The sequence below is a fragment of the Zymoseptoria tritici genome, chromosome 1 (assembly GCF_000219625.1).
Source record: "Zymoseptoria tritici IPO323 chromosome 1, whole genome shotgun sequence".
Classification (NCBI taxonomy): domain Eukaryota; kingdom Fungi; phylum Ascomycota; class Dothideomycetes; order Mycosphaerellales; family Mycosphaerellaceae; genus Zymoseptoria; species Zymoseptoria tritici.
The window spans coordinates 2,873,715-2,896,010 of record NC_018218.1 but is presented as its reverse complement, the minus strand read 5'-3'; the positions used below and the strand labels follow the sequence as shown (position 1 = coordinate 2,896,010).

Below are 22,296 nucleotides of genomic sequence, written 5' to 3'. Positions count from 1 at the left end.
TGATACTCATGATACTAATGATGTCGCTCCTCTCGCGGACATGAGTCGTACATGCACAAATTTGTGCTGTGCTTCAGGGATCTGGTGCATAGGACGAGGCAATTTGGGGGGGACCTGGAGCAAGTCGGCCGAAACGTCATCCCGCCTCTGACTCTGCTGGCTGACAAGACATAACCTCTCCATCCCTCGCCCGTGACAACATCCAACTTGGACATTAACATTGAACTCATCTCCTACGAAACCATCAAATCATCGAACAAGCCATCCACCATCCACTATCCACCATCCACCGCTCATACAATGTCACAAATTCTAAGCTTCCTGCCCAAATTCATCTACGGCCAACTCTTCATCACGCCGCCAGCGCCAACAAAGGACTGCGCAGGCAAAACTGTCATCGTGACCGGCTCCAACACTGGCCTGGGTCTGGAAGCCGCCCGGCACTTTGTTCAACTCAACGCCGCCAAAGTCATCCTCGCTTGCCGCAATCTCGAAAAGGGAGAGGCCGCCGAGAAAGACATCGAGTCCACCACTGGTCGGAAAGGCGTCGTCGAAGTCTGGCAACTAGACCTTACGAGCTATGAAAGTGTAAAAGCCTTCGCGAAGAAGTCGCAGAGCTTGGAAAGGCTGGACATTCTCCTCGAGAATGCGGGTATTGCGCCACCCAATTTCAAATTGGAGGAAGGCAGCGAGAGCACAATCACGGTCAACGTCATCTCTACGTTTCTGCTGGCGTTATTGATGGTGCCGAAGCTGCAAGAGACAGCCAAGAAGCACAACACTGTTCCAAATCTCTGTATCGTCAGCTCGGAAGCACACTTCTTCACCGCGTGAGTTCCCTTCCTCCGTCATCCCAAGAGTTGGTAGGTTTACTAACAGTTATATTCTTCCAACCAGCTTCCCGGAACGCAATTCCAGCTCCATCTTCGACAAGCTCAACGACCGCTCCTCGGCCCGCATGACGGACCGCTACAATCTCTCCAAACTCCTCGAAGTCTTCGCCTGCCGCGAAATCGCCCAGGACCATCCGGTCTCTCAATTCGGCGTGACCATCACCTCCGTCAACCCCGGTCTCTGCCACAGCGAGCTGATCCGACCCGAGGCGCCGGCCGTGGTGAGGGCGTTCATGACGGTCATGAAAGCCGTCCTGGCGCGGACCACGGAAGTGGGAGCGAGGACGCTCGTGGACGCGAGTTTGAGAGGTCAGGAGGATCACGGGGCCTTTTTGAGTGATTGCAAGGTTACCGAGGTGGCGAAGCTGGTGACGGACGAACCGGAGACGCAAACGAGGGTGTGGAGGGAATTGGCGGCGAAGCTGGAGCAAATTGAGCCGGGTGTTACGAAGAATTTGGAGAGGGGCGTCAGTGCGAAGCTGTGAAGGGTGAGGGATGCGAGGTGCAGCAGTCGGAATTCCATGAATGGTAAGATGAGTGGTAAGGCCAGAATCGTTCGAGATTGACGAAGAGCTCGCATAATGGGAGTCTGTTAGCGCAAAGCGAGTTGCCGAATAATCGATTCCTCAAAGCAGGCAGCTCTATTGAATTATCGCGTTTCAATGCGACCTCTTCTGGACATCTACCTCTCACAGCGACTCCTCAATGCCAATCATCTCCTCCATCTTCGCCCTGATGTCCTTCTTCACCGCCTCACTCGGCGCCTCGTACGGCCTCCGAGGCGCCAACTTCTCCTCCGCGCCCTCCACGCCCGCATTCCGCGCACTAGTCACACTCGCCGCAAACTTGGTATTCGCGATCCCCGCTTTCGAAAAGCTCTCCGCCATGGCCGCGATGCGATGTAACCGCAACGCTTCCTCGAGCTGGCCGGACTGGTATAGCTTGTAGATGTGTGAGATGGTTTTGGGAAAGATGTTGGCAAAGGCGGCGATGCAGCCTGCGGAGCCGACGGCCAGGCCGCCGAGGAGGAAGTCGGATTGGCCTCCGAAGATGGCGAATTTGTTGGTTGAGGGTGGGAAGGAGGAGGAGAGACGGGTGATCTTCCCGACGGAGGCGCAGGTTAGTTTCGTGCCGACTTGGGATGTTCGTTAGTGGTCTAGTGAGATTTGGAAAGATGGATTTCTGGGCGAGAGTGAGCGTACCGATGTTGGAATGTCGGTTTGCGAGCTCAGTCATTGTCTCCGAATCAATGTCCACGCCATTGCAGACGCCCGGGAAGTTGTAGATCACGATCGGGAGGGGAGACTTCTCGGCGACTTGGTCGTAAAAGTCCTTGACCACTTTGTTCGTCGTCTGCTTGCCAAAGTAGGCACATGGAAGCACGAGGACGGAGTCTGCCTTTGCGGATGCGGCGTCGGAGATGAACTCGAGCACCTCTTCACGATGTCAGTACAGGAAAGGACTCCATGGGTCAAAAGAAGTCTCACGTTTCGTGCTGTGGCCTCCCACACCTGCCATGATCGGATACTCCGGACCAACCGCTTCTCTCGCACATTTCAACAACGCCAGACGCTCCTCCCTCGTGAGCATGAATGTCTCGGCATTGGTGCCCAAGATTACGAGGCCTGTGAGGTGCTGCGACAGGTATTTGTAGTATTTGGCTTGAGATTCGAGGTCCAGTTCGTCGGTTTGTGGGTCGAAGAAGGTGACGGCAGGAGCCCAGATGCCCGAAGGAGGAACTTTGGCTGACATTTTGAATTGCTGGCGATGATTGTTGTTGGCAAATTTTTAGTATGAGGTATGTGATCCTTGGAATCTTTCTTGTCGTGAGAAATGTCATGGATGAGATCGAGGTCGTGGATGATCTTTAAGCCGACGTCGGTCGATTTCTCCCGAAGCTCCTCCACTTATCAGCCTGAATCGCAGGGGCGGGAGAAGTTTGTTCATGTGCTGCTCGTTGATCGTCGTCTGTTGCTTGGGCTATCCATGGGACATGCTTGCTAGAGTGTAAGGCGATGTCATGTTGATTACGAAGGACGGGTTGACTGGTCAAACAACACATTAATTTTGTATACATATCATCCTACAGATGACACTCCTCCTCATTAACTCGTCCGACTGCCTGTGATTCCTTAGCCGTACAGTGTTACCGCTGACTCCTTTCTTCGCCGCGCCTCGCATTGCCTAGGGTATAAAGCTGGATGGGGTGAGTGGTGGGATGTGTTTGTGTCCAAGAGAGAGAAAAAGATCAAAGCCGATTCTCCTTCTGCATCATCGTCTTCGCGATTTCCTCCGCTTATGCGACGGCACGCTCCTCCTCGCGACCGCGCACGGAAGTGTCCTCCTCGTCATCGTACTCTTGATCACCACGGTGCTGGTCGGCGGGGACCCACATGCCAGACTCACGGTCCTGGTCCTGACCGGAGAGGTCGTGGCCAGCGGACTGGTTACGGCGACGTTGCGAGAGGGTGCGGGTGCGGGTGGAGAGCTTGGAGCTGACGGCGGCATTCTGCTCGACCCAGTTGGTGAGAGCATCCTCGCAGTCCTGGATGATGGCCTTGGAGGCCTCGTAGCCGTCGTAGGCGTTGCGGGTCTCGCCGGGAGTGACGGGCGAATCGTCGACGAGCTCGAGAAGGTGCTTTCCGAAGCCGGCGACAATGGCCATCTTCTCGCTGTGCTCGCGGAGAGCATCGAATTGGTAGGTGAAGGCAGCCTTGAGCTTCTCGCGGGTGATGTTGGAGAGTTGGGCCTCGGCGACGAGGGACTCGGCCTCAGCACGGACAAGCTCCTGCTCGAGGACGACAATCTTGGGGCTGTTGGGCTCCTTGTACTTGAGCTGGGCGATCTGATCGGTGATCTTCTGCTTGCCTGGGAGATTGTTAGAAAAGGAAGTGTAGCATTGGCTGCTGAAGGCGACTCACGATCTCTGCTTGGCTGGACGGAAGCCTCAATGTTGCGAATAGACTTGATGGTCACACGGTACTGGTCGTAGCGGTCGACGAATTGGTCCTCAAGCTCACCAATCTCGTAGATGAGCACGCCGAGCTTGTCGGTCACGTCGGAGACGTCATCGTCGCATCCCTCTCCCCAGATGGAAAGTTGTTGCTGAGAAGATAGTTAGTGAGACAATCCCAGTGCGCTTGGGTTTGTATGAAGTCGTACTGCGACCTCCATTCGCTCCCTGCCGACCAACTCCATTGATCGCATGACGTTCTTCTCCATCTTCACGAGCTGCGAGAGCTTCTTCGCGAGGTCAGGGCCGAAAGCACCGGGGTGAACGGACTTGCGGAACGTGTGGCCTGACAATGACATGTTAATTTTTCGCATCGGACGCAGCTGTAGACAATGTTCCTGACATACCAATGCTGGCTTTGCCGAAGAGGCGACCGCCCTTGGTGGAGGACGATGGCGGCGGTGGGTTCTGGATCTGCGAGGCAGTCGGCGCGCGCGACTGGCGCATGGAGTATGTGCGATGCATGATGGCGGCGGTGGGTGTGTGTGTGGTAGTGAGAGTGATGTGTGAGTCTGGTATGCGAGTGTTATGGGTGTTGTTTGGGTAGTATAACAGCGCAAGATTGTATGCAAAAGGGGAGAAACAGAGAGGCGACGGTCTGGATCTTGTACTTTGACAGAGTCGTCCTGGCGCAGTGACGTCGTTGGTGAGCAAGTCTTACAGAGTGCCCTGTGCTCAAAGACTTTGGCTGCCGCGCAACTGGGATGCACGCTCAAAATCCCTCCACACTATTCGCCTCGCCCATTGATCTACGCGCCCACCACCAAACATGCACAATGCGATGCGGTACCTCCTCCTCCACCTACCACTACCACAGTCGCGTGTCAACACTGCTGCGCGGTACTGTGCATGCAGGAGAGCTCAGCTCCTGACGGAACTGCGGGAATGCTCCAGAGAGACAATAGACTCCTGGACCATCTCCGCGCCGTCGCCGGGCAACCGATCACAGATGGACGCCTCGTTGTGATGTCACTGCGAGTGAAAGGCTTGACTGGCCCGCCAAGCATCATCCCTCTCGGAGATCTGCCGGCATCTCTTTGTCATGCGCGCGTGCACGACCAAGAAACGCAAAAAGAGAGCTTGGATCGAGCTGACAGGCATTGAATTGGCCCAGACTCCAGAGAACCCGGACGAAGAACGAGATCTGATACTCCCCACTTCGCATCTCAAATCCTTGTCACGAACCCCCGCAGCGGACGTCGACGAATTCATCTCAAGCCACTGGAGAGGAATGGCCCTAGAACTGATGGCGCACGGAAGGCCGGATGTTGCGCACATCCTCATCTCTCGGCTGGCAGCACCGCCACACTGGCACGACAACGCAAGAAGCACTGATATCGTCAAGGTCCCTGCAACACCTTCTGTTTGTCACCATGTCCTGTGAGAGGCACATACTCGAGGGTCGTCTCTCAACATCCAGATCACATCCTTCTTTCATGTACAATGAAACTTTATACAGTCCACATTTTGGACACTACTGCAGGTCCATTGACCTCGCCATTGGAGTTCGGCACCGAACGTTGATGCCGACTGAGGGCGATGGAATCTTTCACAGGAATGCTGCACGTGAGCAGACACAGAACAGTAACAGAAGGTTTGTACACAGATGTCGACGCGCAGAATATGCTAGACTTCTCCCTGTAGTTGTGCACTGGTTGAACATAAAATATCTGTTCGGAGCTGTTTCAGTTTGCAGCCAGAACCATCGTCAGCAAGTCTATGCAGGAGATCTACGGTCTGCGGACCTCTTCGAAGTCTGAGACAGCTATTGAGCGTTGTTATAGCTCGACAACCGACGATCGGGGTCTCAACAGCCACCCTTTTCCAATCGAAAGATCCTTGAGGCAAATGAATTCCTTCTGCAGAAGCTGACGGACTGAACAGAGCTCCTCACGACGAAAGTGGGAGCAGATCCGCGCCAGAGCAGACATGAAATATCTACCGAAGCACTCACGAGCACAGAAACTTATCCAATTCCAGCGACTGATATCTAAGGTAGATATGGACCGATAGCGAGGACATTGCCTCCCCACTTGCAAGACCTGCTTCCAACGCAAGCGTGATAGGAGGCTCATATGGCGTGCCAACGCTTTCCATGCCGATGACCTCAAGTGTCGGCCAACACAGTCATCTGGATGACGTGCGAAGTTCTATCATTTCCCGAGACCTTTCAAGACGATGAGAGAAACCTCCGCAAGCGACTCGGATGGGCGAGGGAGTGATTGGAAGCGAGCGAGGACCCCAGCATGTGCTGTCTGCATCTCGAGTTTGGAAGAAGTACTCAAAGCCGGTGTCGAATCTGGCACAGCGCTGAGGTACTTTTCTCCGTAGCTGGATGATTCAACAACACCAGATTCGACGCCTTCCTTGTTCCATATGTGCTCTTTGTGTCGTATCGTTGTGAAGTCAGATGAGTTCAGATCTCGTGCTCCGTTCATACCTACAGCTTGCTTGGTATCTTCGACTGTCCGCCTTCTAACACGAGCACTAGTCCCTTCATTCTTCAATTGCCTATGGACAACCATCCGCGCATTCAAAGCGACTCCGCAGCTTTATCTTGTCCGACACTTCTGCAAGAGGACAAGGTTACGTGAGCAACAAGCTGGTGCGACCATCATACAGCTCTGAGAAAGGTTGCTGTGGCAGGGCATTGATGTCAACAGGTGATGATCTTCACAATTCTACTTCAGCCGAACATAAACACTACCCAAGGTATCTCTGCCATGCTTCGCCGTCTCAACGCAATGCCCTCGCCATGAAATGCTCAGCAACGTAAAATGGAAGAAAAGCAGAAAGTCTCATCTCCCATCGTCCTCCTGACAGAACTCGCCATGCCGGACAAAATCTCGCAAACTTTTTCTGTCAAACACATGCTTCAGCAATCCCATCATTTGACCACAATCATCTCGCCATCACCATCGCTCGACACAACGTTCGAGTCATCCCGGTCCACACTCTTCGTCGACTTGCGACTTCGCTTCGCACTAGGAGCCGGAGACTCTGACGGCGAAAGAGCTGACGATGGACGCTTCGAGGCGACCTTGATCGTTTCTGGCGAATCACTAGGGGCAGCTGGTACTGTGATCGAAGTCCGAGGTTTGGGAGCGTTGACGGCCGTGAAGCCGTTTGTTGTGGCAGCCGCGGGTGCAGCGGCGTAGGAGCGGAAGTTGCCGTTCTGAGTGCCTTCGACCGGTGCGGCGGGAGTGAGAGGCGTCAGGGAGGTTCGAGGGGGCGGTGCTGATGGTCGCTCGACGGACCTCACCGGAATGTTACTGCTCATGACAGCGTCGTGATCCGAAGACTCATTGCGGCCATTATTCGGTGGACCTTGAGCAGCGCGCTTCATGGATTGAGCGCTCACAGGGCCTCGACTCGGGACGCTCTGGCCTGGAATTTGGTAGGGAGGGCTGCCTTGCGGCCCAGGCGTACGCACCGAATGCTCGGTGGTGGGAGAGAAGGAGTACTTCATAGCTTGCCCGGAGCGAGGGAAGAATCCGGGCATGTACATCTTCATCTTGTCAAGGTGCACGGGTACACCACCATTCATGTTGCCATCGGGCAACGTCTGCGCAGGATCGAAATGAGGTTGTGATGGCAATACATGCTGCATCGGCGGTCGCATGTCGCCGTTGCTCGGGCCAGGCGGACCACGAGCACTACCAAGAGGCTGATTGCCGCTCGGCGACTGCGAAGGGCCAGCACCACCGGGAGCACCAGGTGTCTGTGAGCCCAGCTGAAGAGAGTGGAGATGCTGTTGGCCGATATATGGTTGCTGATTGGCATGCTGCATACTGCGACGACGTTCCAAATCCATCTCATGAGCACGAGCAGCCTGTGCGGCGTTGACTGGATACTGCGACGGATTCGGCATGCCCATGGGGCCCATAATTTGTTGTTGCGCAAATCCATTCTGGCGCATCATTTCTTCTTGCGCCCTCATCTGTGTCATCTTCATCTTTTCTACACGCATCCGATGAGCAGAGATCTGCGCACCGTAGGACATGCAATGCCAGTCCTGTGGCGTCGGCTTCTCGCCCTGGTTGATGAGGTGGTCGATCTGCATGTATAGGTGGCGTAGAGCACGCGACAGTTCGATTGGCAGTTTTGCGTTCACTTGAAGGCAGCCTGAGTGTAACACAGCCTGGAATGCGATGATGGCTTGGCCTTCTGGTGTCGAGGCTAGGTCCATGGAGATGATGGGATTTGGGGGAAGCAATTCAACGACATCATCAAACTTTCTCGGACGTCCAGGACCACGCCGTTGTGCAGAAATCTGATGCTGCTGCTGTTGCTGCTGAATGTACTGCTGCTGATAAGCATGTGAGATTCGTTGCTGCGCCCATGATTTGAGCGCGTTCTGGATGAAGACGATGCCGTGGGTCAGCGGGCCGTCGGGAGTTCCAGCAGCCGCCAGCTGACAGTCGAGCGGATCCTTGTCAGTGGTATCGTCGTCGTCACCAGCACCGAAGAGTGAAAGGAAATTGTCGAGAGGGTTCGCTGCTTCTTCCACGGGAGCCTTCGGTGCCGGCTTTGGCTGAGGAGGTGCAGCAACAGGAACAGACCTTGCAGCTGTCGGCGGCGAGCGAGGAATGGCTGGAACGCCGCCAAAGGTAGTCAGGGCTGCAGACAGTTCCTCAAGCTTTTTCACCATGAGAGCGATGGTGTCTGGCTGAGTAGGTTTTGGAATGTGATTGATGTCGCTGAATTGAATGATTGGTTGGGGTATCGGAAGTGCACGCTGCGTAGGAGGTGGAGGTATTGATGGACGGTGCATCTGCTGTGGTCTTTGCGGGTGTGAGGGCGAGCCTTGGTGAGGCATCGAAGGACCCTGGTATTGCTGAGGCGGGTTGGCGTGCTGTGGAGGGGGCATGGCTTGCTGCTGCGGCAGCGGCGCACGGGCACCCGGAGGTGGATGAGGCTCGTTTGTCGCAGGATGTTGCGAGGAAGGCACTGGAATGTTGGTGGATGTTTCCTTTTGTACCTTCGTAGATGACTTTCGGGGACGTTTGGCAGCAGGTTTGGTGGCAGGCTTTGGCGCCGGGACCTCCTCAGCAGCAGCAGGTTCCTCGTCACCTCCATCAACATAGTAAGACATGAAGTCGCCATATCCTTCCCTGCCAGCGGCTGGTTTGGGGTCCTGAAATGGCGAAAGTTCCTTTTCAGAGAGAGGCGCTGATGAGAGCGATGACAGACCAGATGAAGGCGCTGGCGACACGGCGACCGGCGCAGACTCAACAGGTTTCTGCTCCTCCGCCTGAGGTTCATCGGCGATGTCCATGTCGGTCGAATATCGGAAGCGAATGGGCTGGTTGGGTCTCTTGGGACGCGATACGGCAATGGTATCTCCAGCATCATCCGGTTTTCGTGGTGGGTTGATCTTGAGGCGTGGCTTCTTGGCCGGTGGCTCCATAGAGGTCGAGGCTTCGACAGCAGGACTTGCGTCATCCCCATGTGGAGTGGCAGATTTTGATGGTTTGTTGGCATGTGACGCTCGAAGTCCATTAGATTTGGGTCCCATGCCGCGCTCAGTCGCCATCTTGTATTTCTTGATCTTGGCGTTGGAGATCCGTGAGGTGAAGTGAAACACAGAAACCTGGCCGTTGTTGGGGTTCGACATGCGTGCGGTCGCTGAAAGCTCAATTCACGACCTTCAGAAGCGGGCTACCGTGCTGACCCACTTGCACGTGATGGTATTGCGCAGTCGAGCCAGATCAATTCCCCATCATGTGAGTGTTGGCACGAGTTGTCGTCGAGTGAGTCGACCAGTTGCGCCGATGCAGGAGATGATTGCGCGATAATGTCGAGTGTGTGAATGAAGAAGGAGGAATGCACAAGACGAGCAAAGGTAGAGACCTAAGTTTCTCCCAAGCAGGGTCCGTGCTGCCGCGCTTGCCTAATTCACAACGACGCTAAAACTCGTGAAAGTGCAGGTCACGGTGCAGATACAGACACAGTGTCTACAGGCATGCTGTGAGTTGTTACAGCCTATGTTCTGCGAGGAAAATGTTTGTGTAGTCGATATGTATGCCATAGAAGTGCAAGTGGCAGCCTGAAATGAGACGCGCCTGAGCATCTATGGCAGATGTCCGGAATAGGCAGGCACTTTCTTCTGCCGGTCGCTAGTCGGCGCGTGTTGTCATAGCACAACACATGAGCACTGGCAGTAGTAGAGTATGTGGTTTTCATGCCAGTCAAACAACGTCGCAACATGAAAACCTTTGGTCTGTTGCACTGAAACTTGCAATCACAGGTTGCGTGCGCCCGACCTGCTAGCGTCGTTTATTCCAAGTCACGTGGAGCAAATCTTAGGTGAAGACTACCCAAGAGCACCTGAATGGGTCGATGGGTCGTCGATGACTGATCACAATCTTTCGGCAAGACTGAACAGATTCGCCGACGAAGGTGCCCGTGGAAAATGCCGGTATAGCATTTGTGTTTGCTCCTGTGACGGCCTGCATGTAGAGTGCGAGGCCTTCCCTCCTAGGGGTGTTATCATTGGCACGTTCTGCGAGGCTTGTCAAGAGCTGTTATGTGCTTCGTGGATTATGTGGCTTGTCAGATCAGCTGTGCGTGTATGGACTATCCCAACATTGTATGTATGCAAATGCTCTCCTTCGTTTTGAACGGAGTCCGAAGAGTGCCTCACTAGCGCGGTCCCCAGCCAACTCTAAATCCGCAAGCTGTCATCCCGTGCGTGAAAGTGCTGAAGACAACCACATCGAAAGCCATTGGCAACTTCACTCCGCATACATCATCCATGATGAAGTTCCTACGCACCGCCAGCCTGGTCGCATTTGCACTATCCGCCGCCGTTTCCGCCGCAGACCAATGGACATTCACAGATGGATCGCTGAGCGTGGCTCAAAAGGGCAGTGAAGCCACCAAGCACAAGTATGCCACTCCAGCACCCCAATAGCTACCAATGCATGAGCCCAGTAGCTCACATTATCTCAACAGACTCGAGGCCGGTGGCAATCCCTCCGCCGTCACGATCTCCTCCTCCGACACGCTGAAGATCGCCCTCACAGCAAAAGATGGAAAGACGGGCAAGAGACCACACCAGGCATTCCTCACGCTCCAAGACCCCGCAGCAGGATTAGAGGAGTCATTCGCATTCAATGTGCGGGAGAATGGCAAGGCAAAGCTGGACATTGTGAGTCTATACCATGTTTTCCCATGCCACTCGCGGTCTTGGACTGACAACTTCTCCTGCAGTCCCACAAAGACCTCCCCTTCCAATTTCTCTCCGGCGCCCAACCACTCAAAGCCTTCATCGTTCTCGGCTCCTTTGGCTCCTCAACACCATTCAAAGAGATGAACTTCGACATCAACATCGTCCCCGACGCCAGCTCGCCCAAAGCCAATCAACCCCGACCCGAGCGCTACGAACCCAAACCCGAAATCCACCACATCTTCAAAGACGATCCTAAGTCGCCGCCCAAGGCCATCAGCTTGGTATTCACGCTCGCCGTTCTGGTTTCGCTGCCTGCTCTGTTTGGTGCGTGGCTGCTGTTGGGCGGAAATTTGGGTCATTTGGGCAAGGCTTTCGGCGCGAAGCCAGTTGCACACGGGTTGTTCTTCGGAAGCATCATTGCGATCGAGGGTGTGTTCGCCCTATACTACGCGAGCTGGAACTTGTTCCAGACGCTGCCGGTCGCCGGTGTGCTCGGCGTTGTAGCTTTCGTCAGTGGGAGCCGCGCGTTGACCGAGGTGCAAGAGAGGCGGTTGACTGGGCAGAGATGAGAAAAGCTGGATTCATACACCAGAAAGACAAGATAGCTGTAGAGCAGATAAAATGTGTACTATCAGGCCTTGAAGCCCGTCATACTACCAAAGACTGCTACAACTAATTGTACACTCACACTTTCCGACCCGCTAAACATACATAGATAAGGTAAGTCCTGACAAAAGTTCACATCCATCTCTTACAACGCCGCAATGGTCTTGCGCAGCACCTCGAGACTGGCCTCGCTGACTCCCTGGTCTTCCTCGCCAGCGCCCTTCACGATCCAGCTGACATCACTGAGTAGACCCAGAGGCAGCCAGGTGCTCTCCTTGGCCTTCTCCAGCGACTCCTTGATCCGGCCAGTATGCTCCCAGTTCTGTGCAGCTTGCTCAGCTCGGTCGATGATCTTATCCGAAATTCCGCACATGGCAGCGCAGTGCATGCCGTAGCTGCCTTCTGCCACGCCATCCTCGAGCTGGTAGAGGAACGTGACATCGCGGATGTCGTGCTCCACCCGTACGGCCATTCGCTTCGCGGCGATCTCGGGATGACTTTGGAACTCGGCAGCCAACGAATGGTAGTGAGTAGCAAAGTAGCCCAGCGAGCCGACATGCGTAGCAATGTGATGGAGCACTGACTGCGCAACGGCCACACCGTCGTAGCTGCTCGTGCCACGACCGAGCTCGTCGAGAATGACGAGAGAGCGCGGCGTGGCTTCAGACAGAATCTTCTTCGTTTCGCTCAACTCGACCATAAAGGTGCTCTGGCCGGCGAATATGTTGTCGTGTGCTCCCAAACGAGACATGATGCGATCGACAGGAGTCATGCGTGCCGACTCGCACGGCACGTAGCATCCCACTTGAGCCAGGATGACGGCGATGCAAGTCATGCGAAGCACAGTCGATTTGCCGGCAGCGTTGGCACCGGTGAGCAGGTTGATCGAGGCGGCGTCGCCACCCAAGGCAATGTCATTGGGAATGAAGTTTGTCGTTGTCTCGATGCACGGGTGACGGAGTGTCTTGAATTCGAGAACACCCTTAGCATTCTCGTCCTCGACAAACGTTGGTCGGCAGGAAGGTGAGCCCAGAGATGCCGACGTCTTCGCGAGGGAGATGAGGCAGTCGAGTTGTGCGATGACTTTCAGCGCAGCAAGCCAGGTATTATAGTCGATGTCGAAGCGGGCGAAGAAGCGACCCGCGAGTGCTTTGACCACTTGTCCGTGAACTTCTTGTGCTTCCTTGAGATCCTGCACCAACTCTTCTAGTTCAGGAGAATACCATCGCTTGCACTGCTTCGTAGCCGACATTTGTTTCCAGTTCTTGGGAATCTTGCCGCAGGCCTTGATGGGCACCTCGAGCTGGTAGATCTCCTTTCCGTTGTCCGTGAACTTGATCGAAGAGGACCCGATGTCCTTGCGAGCTTTGACGAGGAGCTTGTTGAGTTCCTTGAGCACATTATCAATGACCTCCTGGCTTTCGTCAAAGTCTTCTTCAACCCCGGGCTGGGGTATGAAGAGACCTTCGTCCTTGGCTTTGGTGCGGTCGAACGCATCTTTCCAGTGCTCGAGAGCACCCGCCAGATTAGGCATGGCTACTATGAGCTGTCCGAGTAGGCCATCTCCGTCGCCAAATGAGCCTAGAATCGACATGGTGTACTCAATCTGCTCGAAGCCTTCGAGGACCTTCAAGAAGTCCTGGGGTCTGCAACGGCCAGCGTGAATGCGCGAGATCAGTCGCTCGAGATCCGGCAGACGGCTGAGTGACGATGTGAAGCGATCCATGACGGTGCCATCTGCATTGAGCGCATCCACGGCGTCGAAACGCAGGTTGATCTTTCTGGCGTCCCCGAGTGGATGGCACACCCACTGTCTGAGCATGCGCTTACCAAATGGTGTCACGCAGCGGTTCAGCATGCTGAACAGCGTGCCCTCGGCGCTGCCATCGAATGTGTTGGCAAAGATCTCGAGGTTGATAAGACTTTGCCCGTCCAGGACCAGGCTGGAAGACTTGCGGATCGGCTCATACCAGGCAAAGTTGCCACATGTGAGGAGGTCGCGTTCGATCTTGAGCATGCTGAGATACCAGATCAATGCACCGAGAGCAGGAAAGGCGACTTCCTTCTCGCTGGCTTCGCGGAGCGCCTTGGGCCATGCATCGGCAGCCTCATCTTCGGACTTCTCGAAGTAACCTTCCCCGTTGATCTTCATGCGCGTCTTGTCAGCTGTCAGAAACTCCTTGTCGGGCTTGAGATGGTTCCAGATGGTCGTCACTGGTGTGTTATTCTTCAAGATACGAAGAGCCTTGGCGGAGACGCAGCCCTTCTCGAGGAGGATTTCGCCAGGTCGAATTTGAGCGACAAAGGTTTCGAAGCGTGTCATGTCAATGTCATCCACGAATTCGGACAGCTGGAACTGTGCAGTGGCCGTGTCGACGAACGCAATCCCAAACTTCGGCATGCCGTCGACCTCCGTCTCCTTGATCGCCGCACAGTACGTTGCCATGTCGTCCTGTAGCATGCCTCCGTCTACTAGAGTTCCACCGGTCAGGACGGCAGCCAACTCTCGCCGAATGATCTTGTCTTCCTTCTTTCCACCTCCGCCATCGCGTTCACGCATGTCTTTGCTCAGCTTCGATTCCATCTGGTCAACGCGAGCAATCTTGAAGCCCTTCGCCACAAACTGATTCGCCCAGTGATCCAGACTGGCCTCGGGCACGCCGACCATGCGCATGTTCACCCGATCTGTGAGTTTCAAGTCGAACAGCTGATGTCCGATGGTAGCGTCGTTCTCGTAAAGCTCGTAGAACTTGCCCTTCTTGAAGAATACAATGGTGTCCATGAAGTTTTGCTTGATTTCCCAGTATTGCTTTTCGAACGCAGAGAACTTGTTCCACGCCATTGGAGGAATGTATATGGTGCGGGGGTCATAGTCTGCATGGTCCGTAGGGTTACGATCAGCATCAAGGACAGTGGCGAGCCAAGTGTAACGGTCGGATGGGTCAGAAGTATGGGCTTTTTGCTTCTTGGCTGGGTCGTTCGATGCCGACTTGTCTGGTCGCTGCTTTCGAGGCTCTGTCGATGGCGGAGCGTCTGGGTCAAACTTCCACTGCTGAGCAGTCGAGCCGGCAGCCGGAATCTCTTCGCTCTCTTCTCGAGTAGGAGAAGGCGGTTTCGCGAAAGTCTTCGCCGGTGCTTTAGAGGGCGCTGCAGCTCGCTTCTTCGACTTTGTCGGCTTGTGGTCATCGTCATCATCGTCCTCCACGACGAAGTCTTCCATCTCTGCGTCGCGCTTGTTAGCCACGTGGCTGATGGATGCTGCTGTGTTGCTAGGTTGTTGGAAGCTAGACATCACTGAGGGCTACTGGTAAGCAGGCCTCAAAGGAAATGTGGACCATACATACCTTCGTCACTCTCCATCGCAGCTTGCGTGCTCGCATCGAATCCGAATTCATCGTCAGAATCATCCTTGATACTGACCTTGCGACGTTTCGCCGCTCGTCTGTTGCCTGACAATGGCTTGAAGACCTCGTCCTCATCGTCTTCAGCGTCGGATTCAGCATAGCTGATGGATTTCTTCGCTTTCCGGGAAGGACTTGAGAAGATTGTGCCTGGCGACTCTATCAGTCGATTAGACTTGATCTCTGCTTCGCTTCCACAATGGCTTACCATTCTCCTTCCCACGGCTCGCCGCTACCGAGCTTTGTTGGGAAGCACCCGGAGCGGTGCGAGGACTTGATGCCGCATCCACATTGCTGGACGCATCGGAAGCCTTGGGCGCGTTGCTCTCGGCTGGACGCTTCGCCGGCGTGCTTGCTGCTGGCGCTGCTCGTTTTTGGAAGAAGCCGGCGATGCCTTGTTGCTTCTTTGCTGTGCTCGAAGAGTTGCTGGTCTGTGTCGCGAGCTTCGGCGTAGAGGCCGTGGTCCCATTTCTTGCACCCGCCATGTCGATTGTATGTCGTTTGGAATCAGAGAAAATGGAGGGAGGTGATGAAGTAATGTTCGAGGCGTCGAGATCGGGGGTTCGCGAGCGCGTCACGCTCGCGTTTAGTCAAAGTGCTCGGCTAAAGTCCGGCGGAAGCAATCAGATGAGCATCGAAGACGGCGCTCAACTCGTCACATTTCATCGCTCACGATCATGTCGCTATGTCGACGCTGTCTAGGGAAGGCCATGAGGGCACAGAGGCGTGACTACAGCTCTGGAACCAGCCGAGACTACAATGCCGCCGTGGCTGCGCTCAACGGACTTCAGAGCAACTTCTCCATCGTAGAGGCAATACGAAAAGCAGGGCCTGGATCGAACAGCCGCTCCATTCCAGACATGATCAATTGGGTCCGACGGATCGGATATGAGGTGTGCATTAAATCAGCTGTGTGGCCAAGTGGACCTGTCTGACGATGGAAATCAGCCCGCCGACTTCGACAAGCTGAATCCAATCCACATCGCTGGAACGAAAGGAAAAGGCTCGACATCCTCTTTCATTTCCTCCATCCTTGCACAGTATCTTCCAACGAAGCGCAGTATACATGCCGAGAGATTGCCGTCAACAGTGGGCTTGTACACCTCACCACATCTTCGATTCGTGAGGGAACGTATCAAGATCAACAATGAGCCCATATCAGAGGAGTTGTTCGCGAGATGCTTCTGGGAAGTCTGGGATCGCTTCGAAGCTACCAAACCTCCGGCAGGCCAGGCGGATCCCAGAGCGATACAGGACAAGCCCGTCTACTTCCACTACCTGACATTGATGGCACTCCATTGCTATATGAAGGAGAACGTCGGCACCTCGGTCATCGAATGCGGGATCGGCGGTGAGTATGATACTACTAACATATTGGTCAGGCCTTCAGTGACTGGCGTTACGAGCTTGGGCATTGATCATGAAGCGTTGCTGGGCGACACGATTGAATCCATCGCATGGCACAAAGCCGGCATCTTCAAGGATGGCGTGCCAGCCTTCACAGCGCCCCAACTGGAGCCAGCCTTGAAAGTGCTGTACGACCGAGCAAAGGAGCGAGGAGCTGAACTTTACGTAGTGCCGCTGCACGAACAAATCCAGTCGATCGATCTCGGATTGCAAGGAGACTTCCAAAACGTGAATGCTTCCTTGGCCATCGCCGTGTCTGCGGCACATCTACAACGACTTGGATTTACAGGCGTCCCCAGTCCATTCGACAAAGCTTCGAAACTGCCAGAGGAGTTCGTCAGAGGGCTGGAAACGACACGACTGGGAGGTCGCTGTGAGATGCGGCCAGATCCCTCGTCTTCGAAGCTTACATGGTACATCGACGGTGGGCATACGCTGGAAAGCATCGATGTCGCAGGACGTTGGTTCGCGAATCAATCTGCAAGATCAGAAAGCAAAGGGGCCATGCGAATACTGATCTTCAATCAACAAACTCGGGATGCATCATCGCTCGCGAGGCGTCTGCACGAAACGCTTTCGACAGCTCTACGAGACAGGCAACCTTTCCGACATGCGATCTTTTGCCCCAACACGACATATAAGAAGGCAGGCTACAAAGCCGATCTCGTGTCCATCAACACCAACAAAGACGATGTGAACAGTCTTCGCGTACAGCAGGAGCTCGCAAAGACGTGGGATGGAATCGACCCACAGTGTGAAGTAGCCGTTGTTGGGACGATCGAGGAGGCCGTTGCGAAGGCTCGATTGCTAGCTGGTCAGCAGAAGGCAGAGGTCTTGACCACGGGAAGCCTGCACTTGGTCGGCGGCTTGATTGAGGTCCTGGAGAGCGAGGCAGAGACAGCGGCAAAGTTATGATCGGTGATGCTTTGCAATGATGTTAATCGTTCACAGCTATGCCGGAATATCTCAAGAGATCCGTACTGTACATGCTAGGAACTCCCCATTCGTCACCAGTCAGAGGATCTGAGTCCTGTGTGCCTCATGCCTCGATCCACTACCTCCCACTCAAGCGTTCCGTGGTCTCCACACGATCTACAATGAGCTTGTTGAACTCATGCCGTATCTCGATAGGTCCGACATGGCCCATGCCCTGATGGAACGATTTCGTGACTCCTTCATCCTCACCCCCAAGCTCCTTGAGCAACATCTCCGCGTGCATGAAATCGATCATGTGGTCGCCAGTACCATGAAAGACCAGGATTCGTTCTCGACCGACTTTGTCGCCAATCTGCTTGAGATCCTTCGCCGACTTGTGATGCCAGCCAGCAGCAACAAGCTGGCAGATGAAGCTTGCTGGAGTCATGTTGCCTGGCGTTGTGCGTTTTTTGAGCTCACCGGCGGCGAAGCGATCTCCATTTGTTGGAAATTTCTGCACGGTGTGCTCGAGTTCATCCGGCTGCGACAGCCACTGCGGTGAATAGCAGTCTTCCTTGACCTTGGCGATTTGATCGTCGAGCGACTTTGGAACAAGCATGTACGCTCTGTTCTTGAGGTTCTCCCAGAAGGGAAGAGTACGAATGATTCGTGGCGCGGTTGATATCAGGTTCAGACTGCAGATTCTCTCGGGTATGAGCATGCCCTAGACTCGTCAATAGGATACAATGATGCTCGACTGGTATAACGCTTACAAGCTCCTGCGAGATCATACCGCCCATGCTGATGCCGACAAGATGCAAGCTTCGATCTTCAGTCCAGCCAATGTGATCAAGCACCTCGATAACATCCTTTGCCATCTCTGAAGTTGTGTACCGAAGCAAGGGCTTGTCACTCTTCCCTATGCCACGATTGTCGATAATCAGGCAGGTATACTTGTCGGCATTTTCATGTCCGAAGTATTTGGTCTGTCGTTGCCAATTATTCATGAGTCCACCGAGACCCATTATCCACTAACGCAAATTGTAAGCGCTTGCAACGAACAAAGTCAACGTGTTGGAACATACAACAAGCTTCCGAGGTCCATGTCCGTGAATTTCGTAGGCGATGTTCAGAGGCCCTCCACGACCAGCGGCAACTTCTAGCCTGTCCTGCCTGTCGGCTGGTAGATCCCAGTATATATGAGGGTATTCTGGATGTGCCATCACCTCTGCCGCTGTCAACGGCTTGCCGCCTTGTGCATTCTGCTGACGTTCGTGGGCATGTTTCGAGGTTTCGGTCTTTTGCAACAAAACGTCCGCCTTGCCCGGCGGCTTGACTGTTGACGACATGTTTGCAAGTCAGGTTCTCGATGTGTTGGGCGAAGGGAAGTAAATGTCTTGTCTTGCTTCTGTTCGAGATGTCAAACGATGGTAAACTAAGGTCCCGTCGTTAGCGTTCCGTTCCGGGTGGCGCATTTTCACGTGCCAAACCTTGGAGCGTACGGTAGCAATCTTGAATGCTTTACAATCATGAGAAACTTCTGTCTGCAGTGAACGCAATTTTAAAAAGACACTGGAACGAAATGATAGGAGCTCTATAGCGGACGTTGACGCCATGAGAACGGTCCATCCTCCCTTGCTTCCCGTAGAACACCACGCAACTTTGTGCACCGTGAAGATCTGGAAAGGACTGCTTCTTCCTAAAAGGACAGATTGAGGCTGTCGTACGTCGTTGCATGGGTAAAGTGAGCACCGAATTTAGCGAACACAGGGAAATCGCTGTGAAACATAAATCATTCGCCCGCGGATCCCCTTGCATCGACCATCGAGCGGATGATTGTTATCAGGTTCTTCCACGCCGACAACCGTCCGTTGCATTCGCAAAATGTTGTACCTTGTTCAATATCTTCTTGGTCTTCTCCTCGTTGCAACCCATGTGCTAGCGCAAACGACCGCTGTCGACGGGCAAGGGTTGTCAGAAGATCTAGATGAGTACCTCAAGCTGGTCAGGTCGACGTTGTTCGCGATCGATCAGATCAACACTGGGAATCTCGCTCCATGCAACACGCCTGGACTCGTGGCGGAATTGGACGCCGAATTGTACGACGGCGATCTCGTCCGCAAGCTGATGTAAGTCAAGTCGATTTGATTGCGCCACAACTTTGCTAATTCGATCCCAGATGCGAGGTCAAAGTCGGCATAATTGTCTTCCCGAATCTGTCCAGTGCCCGCCAACAGGTGGCCGATATCGAGTCTAGTCTCCAGTCAATCCGCGATCGTCCGCAGTCATTTCTGGCGAATCAAGCATGTACCGGCTTCCGGCCTGATGCATTGGAGCAAGCTGGATTGGACGCAGAGGCGATTCGGGACGTCATATGCGACAAAGCCTCTCCAAGCTCGAGCTCGACTTCCTTCACGTCTCGGCCCGCCGCTCCTTCACGGTCGACCAGCATGTCCTCATTCGCAACGTCGAGAACGTCCACTTCGGCCGCAGGATCAACAACAACCACCAGGCCTCGAACGCGATCGTCGTCAGCTCCAGTTGCAGTGACAAGCACCAGGCCTCCGCCCAGCACCACGTCTACTCGAGTAACCATTCCAGTCGTGACAACAACCCGGGCCTCGACAAGAATTTCCGCATCGACGAGCACGACTCGAGCAAGTAGCAGTACCTCAAGCAGGAGACCTGTCTCGACCACTAGACTCAGTCCTTCGACCAGCTCAAGCCAAAGCATGAGTGTCACGCGAACCACTTCGAGACCATCCTCTTCCCTTTCTGCGTCGGGACTGAGTCGCACGACTTCGGTCACGTCGGGCACCAACCCCCCAAGTCGATCGCAGACCAGGATAACCTCCACGAGAAGCTCTTCGACGTCTCGGCAGACTTCCACAACAGCACCCAGAAGCACAACAAGCACTTCAGCCAGTTCGAGCTCGTCTTCGAGCCGCGCCGGAAATGGAGTCGTGATCGTGACGGTGTTTGTGACGGCTGGAGCACCGTCACCGCAGTCGACGAGTCGAGCGTGAAACGGCAGATATGACTTGAGCCGTGAGGGAACATCTTATGAAGATGCGTAGCTTAGCTGAGTGGTATCTTCAATAGTATACAGGAAATCTCGACCCGCGTGGGCCAGTGGTGTGCCCATATGTCAGTCTGCGAATCGGTGTCAACAACCGCCATCAACGGATCATAGTCTCCGCGCTGCCCGTGGGTCGACTTGCAAAGCTGACACAACCATCTGCCACGCCCTTCCGCGCAGCTTCCGAGCTGACCTTCTCTCCAGCCAAGTATCCCAACCAGATGAGCTTGCCAATCCTTTCGTCGGCGACATGGCCAAGCTTCTGCATCGCTTGCTCCTCCGGAGTACCATCTGGCTTTTGTTGGAACCAAACATCGAGACTACCATTTCGTTGCCTCGAGAGGATCATAACAGACCCCTTTGGCGCCTTGCCGCCTGCAAAGATGTTCTTGAATTCTCCGATCGATTTGCCAAAGTCTTCTGCTTCATACTCTGTTTCAGCACCTTGAGCCACCTGCTTGAACTCTCTGATTCGATTGTTGATGCCGGTGATCCATCCGTCTCGCAGGTGACCGTAGTCGGTATTCCTGGTAGGGGTGACTCGCCAGGCGGTCTTCACACCGGGAACTTTCAATAGCTCCATCCAGATCTCCCGACTTGCCACGGGATCGAGCAGACGCTTCTTCAGCTCTTCCTTTTCGGACAGAATCAACGTAGACGCAGTCTCATTGATGTTGTGTATAAGCGTCTCTTGCAGAACGCTGAGGTCTTGCGTCCGGATGTACATGCCGACAACATACACCTGGATGCTGAGAAAGCTGACCGTGCGGATGCCGAGACCGAGCAGAGTGTACTGCTCTTGATTGTCCTCGTTTCCAGGGTTGGCGGGCGTGTTCGGTGCAGCTCCAGCGCTCTGCTCGGAGCCATCCTTGGGAAGGTAGATCGTTCGAGGGAAATGCGGCACACTGCTGGTTCCAGTCTCTACCAAATCAATCTCGACACCCTGTCCCTGCGCAACAATACGCTTGCCATCTCCTGCTCCAATAACGTGGACCTCCTTGCCTTGAAACTTTGCATTGGTATCATTACTCGCATCAAGCTGTTGTGTTCCCGTCATTCTTTGCCGCTTTTCTTTTTCTGCCTTTTCCAGGTCGTCCAGATCGAGATTGTAAAGCAGTACCGCCATTCCGAATAAGCTCAGCAGCAGTCCCATACCCGCGAATCGCATGCGGCGCAGAGCATGTGCCCGCTTCTCTTCCCATGCCATGCGATCGGCCACAGCATCGAGACCCGAAGGCGGCGGTGCATTTGGAACGATGGCGAGAGTATCATGAGTGGCAGTCGAACCGCCGACGAAGGATGGTGCCAGAGCAGGAGCTCCATTGAAGCTGCGTTTTACAGGATTGCTGTATCGCGACGATGCGAGGCGGAGTTGCGTATGAGAGATGGGCTTTCGCTGGAGGCATTGTATCCGAGGGGATAACAGCCTCATGGCGGTGCGTGTTGATGACATGGCTGGCTGGTGATGTGTATGTTTAATGGAGGCTCGAGTAAGAGTTGTGAGTGAGAGTGAGAGAGAGCAGCGTCACCACCGGCTAGCTCACCGGATATCCATCCCCGCAGAATGGCCGAACCGGCGGATACAAGCGCCAAGGCCCGCACTTCGAAAAGACTTTGGACTTTTCGGCCTCATTGATCCAATCCCTCACTCACATCAACACCTTCGAGGAAATCTGACAACTGCAATATACAGCACAAAATGGTGAGTGGCTCTGCTATTCCGTCCACCGATCAATTTGCAGCCGAAGACAGCGCATGTCAGAGCGCTGCAATGCCTCAATGCGCATCTGGATTCTGCCTTTGAAACC

The 22,296-nt window shown here is 54.4% G+C and overlaps 9 protein-coding genes across 9 annotated transcripts; 3 read left to right on the top strand and 6 right to left on the bottom strand.

Moving 5' to 3' along the window:
• Positions 1-243: 243 nt before the first annotated feature.
• On the top strand, positions 244-1,378 carry MYCGRDRAFT_66157 (uncharacterized protein; the record flags this gene model as incomplete). The annotated part of the gene is made up of 2 exons (XM_003857313.1): positions 244-830; positions 898-1,378. The coding sequence occupies 2 exons, from the start codon at positions 301-303 to the stop codon at positions 1,376-1,378; spliced, it is 1,011 nt and encodes a 336-aa protein (XP_003857361.1).
• A 204-nt stretch (positions 1,379-1,582) lies between these two features.
• MYCGRDRAFT_66153 (uncharacterized protein) lies at positions 1,583-2,645 on the bottom strand (the record flags this gene model as incomplete). Its single annotated transcript, XM_003856258.1, has 3 exons — positions 1,583-2,028; positions 2,096-2,329; positions 2,381-2,645. 3 exons carry the CDS (start codon positions 2,643-2,645, stop codon positions 1,583-1,585), a joined length of 945 nt encoding a protein of 314 aa, XP_003856306.1.
• A 293-nt stretch (positions 2,646-2,938) lies between these two features.
• Positions 2,939-4,457, bottom strand: MYCGRDRAFT_102447 (uncharacterized protein; the record flags this gene model as incomplete). Its single annotated transcript, XM_003856257.1, has 4 exons — positions 2,939-3,761; positions 3,815-3,998; positions 4,056-4,192; positions 4,254-4,457. The coding sequence occupies 4 exons, from the start codon at positions 4,369-4,371 to the stop codon at positions 3,190-3,192; spliced, it is 1,011 nt and encodes a 336-aa protein (XP_003856305.1).
• A 2,336-nt stretch (positions 4,458-6,793) lies between these two features.
• On the bottom strand, positions 6,794-9,523 carry MYCGRDRAFT_107224 (uncharacterized protein; the record flags this gene model as incomplete). The annotated part of the gene is made up of 1 exon (XM_003856256.1): positions 6,794-9,523. One exon carries the CDS (start codon positions 9,521-9,523, stop codon positions 6,794-6,796), a length of 2,730 nt encoding a protein of 909 aa, XP_003856304.1.
• A 1,111-nt stretch (positions 9,524-10,634) lies between these two features.
• On the top strand, positions 10,635-11,717 carry MYCGRDRAFT_53096 (uncharacterized protein; the record flags this gene model as incomplete). The annotated part of the gene is made up of 3 exons (XM_003857314.1): positions 10,635-10,797; positions 10,864-11,059; positions 11,122-11,717. The coding sequence occupies 3 exons, from the start codon at positions 10,664-10,666 to the stop codon at positions 11,647-11,649; spliced, it is 858 nt and encodes a 285-aa protein (XP_003857362.1).
• Positions 11,718-11,831: 114 nt separating this feature from the next.
• MYCGRDRAFT_98500 (uncharacterized protein) lies at positions 11,832-15,572 on the bottom strand (the record flags this gene model as incomplete). The annotated part of the gene is made up of 3 exons (XM_003856255.1): positions 11,832-14,947; positions 15,031-15,237; positions 15,296-15,572. The coding sequence occupies 3 exons, from the start codon at positions 15,570-15,572 to the stop codon at positions 11,832-11,834; spliced, it is 3,600 nt and encodes a 1,199-aa protein (XP_003856303.1).
• Positions 15,573-15,797: 225 nt separating this feature from the next.
• MYCGRDRAFT_98499 (uncharacterized protein) lies at positions 15,798-17,409 on the top strand (the record flags this gene model as incomplete). Its single annotated transcript, XM_003857315.1, has 2 exons — positions 15,798-15,980; positions 16,036-17,409. The coding sequence occupies 2 exons, from the start codon at positions 15,798-15,800 to the stop codon at positions 17,407-17,409; spliced, it is 1,557 nt and encodes a 518-aa protein (XP_003857363.1).
• Positions 17,410-17,548: 139 nt separating this feature from the next.
• On the bottom strand, positions 17,549-18,758 carry MYCGRDRAFT_66140 (uncharacterized protein; the record flags this gene model as incomplete). Its single annotated transcript, XM_003856254.1, has 3 exons — positions 17,549-18,133; positions 18,183-18,440; positions 18,468-18,758. The coding sequence occupies 3 exons, from the start codon at positions 18,756-18,758 to the stop codon at positions 17,549-17,551; spliced, it is 1,134 nt and encodes a 377-aa protein (XP_003856302.1).
• A 634-nt stretch (positions 18,759-19,392) lies between these two features.
• On the bottom strand, positions 19,393-21,962 carry MYCGRDRAFT_107221 (uncharacterized protein; the record flags this gene model as incomplete). Its single annotated transcript, XM_003856253.1, has 3 exons — positions 19,393-19,533; positions 19,721-20,449; positions 20,640-21,962. The coding sequence occupies 3 exons, from the start codon at positions 21,939-21,941 to the stop codon at positions 19,393-19,395; spliced, it is 2,172 nt and encodes a 723-aa protein (XP_003856301.1).
• Positions 21,963-22,296: the final 334 nt, after the last annotated feature.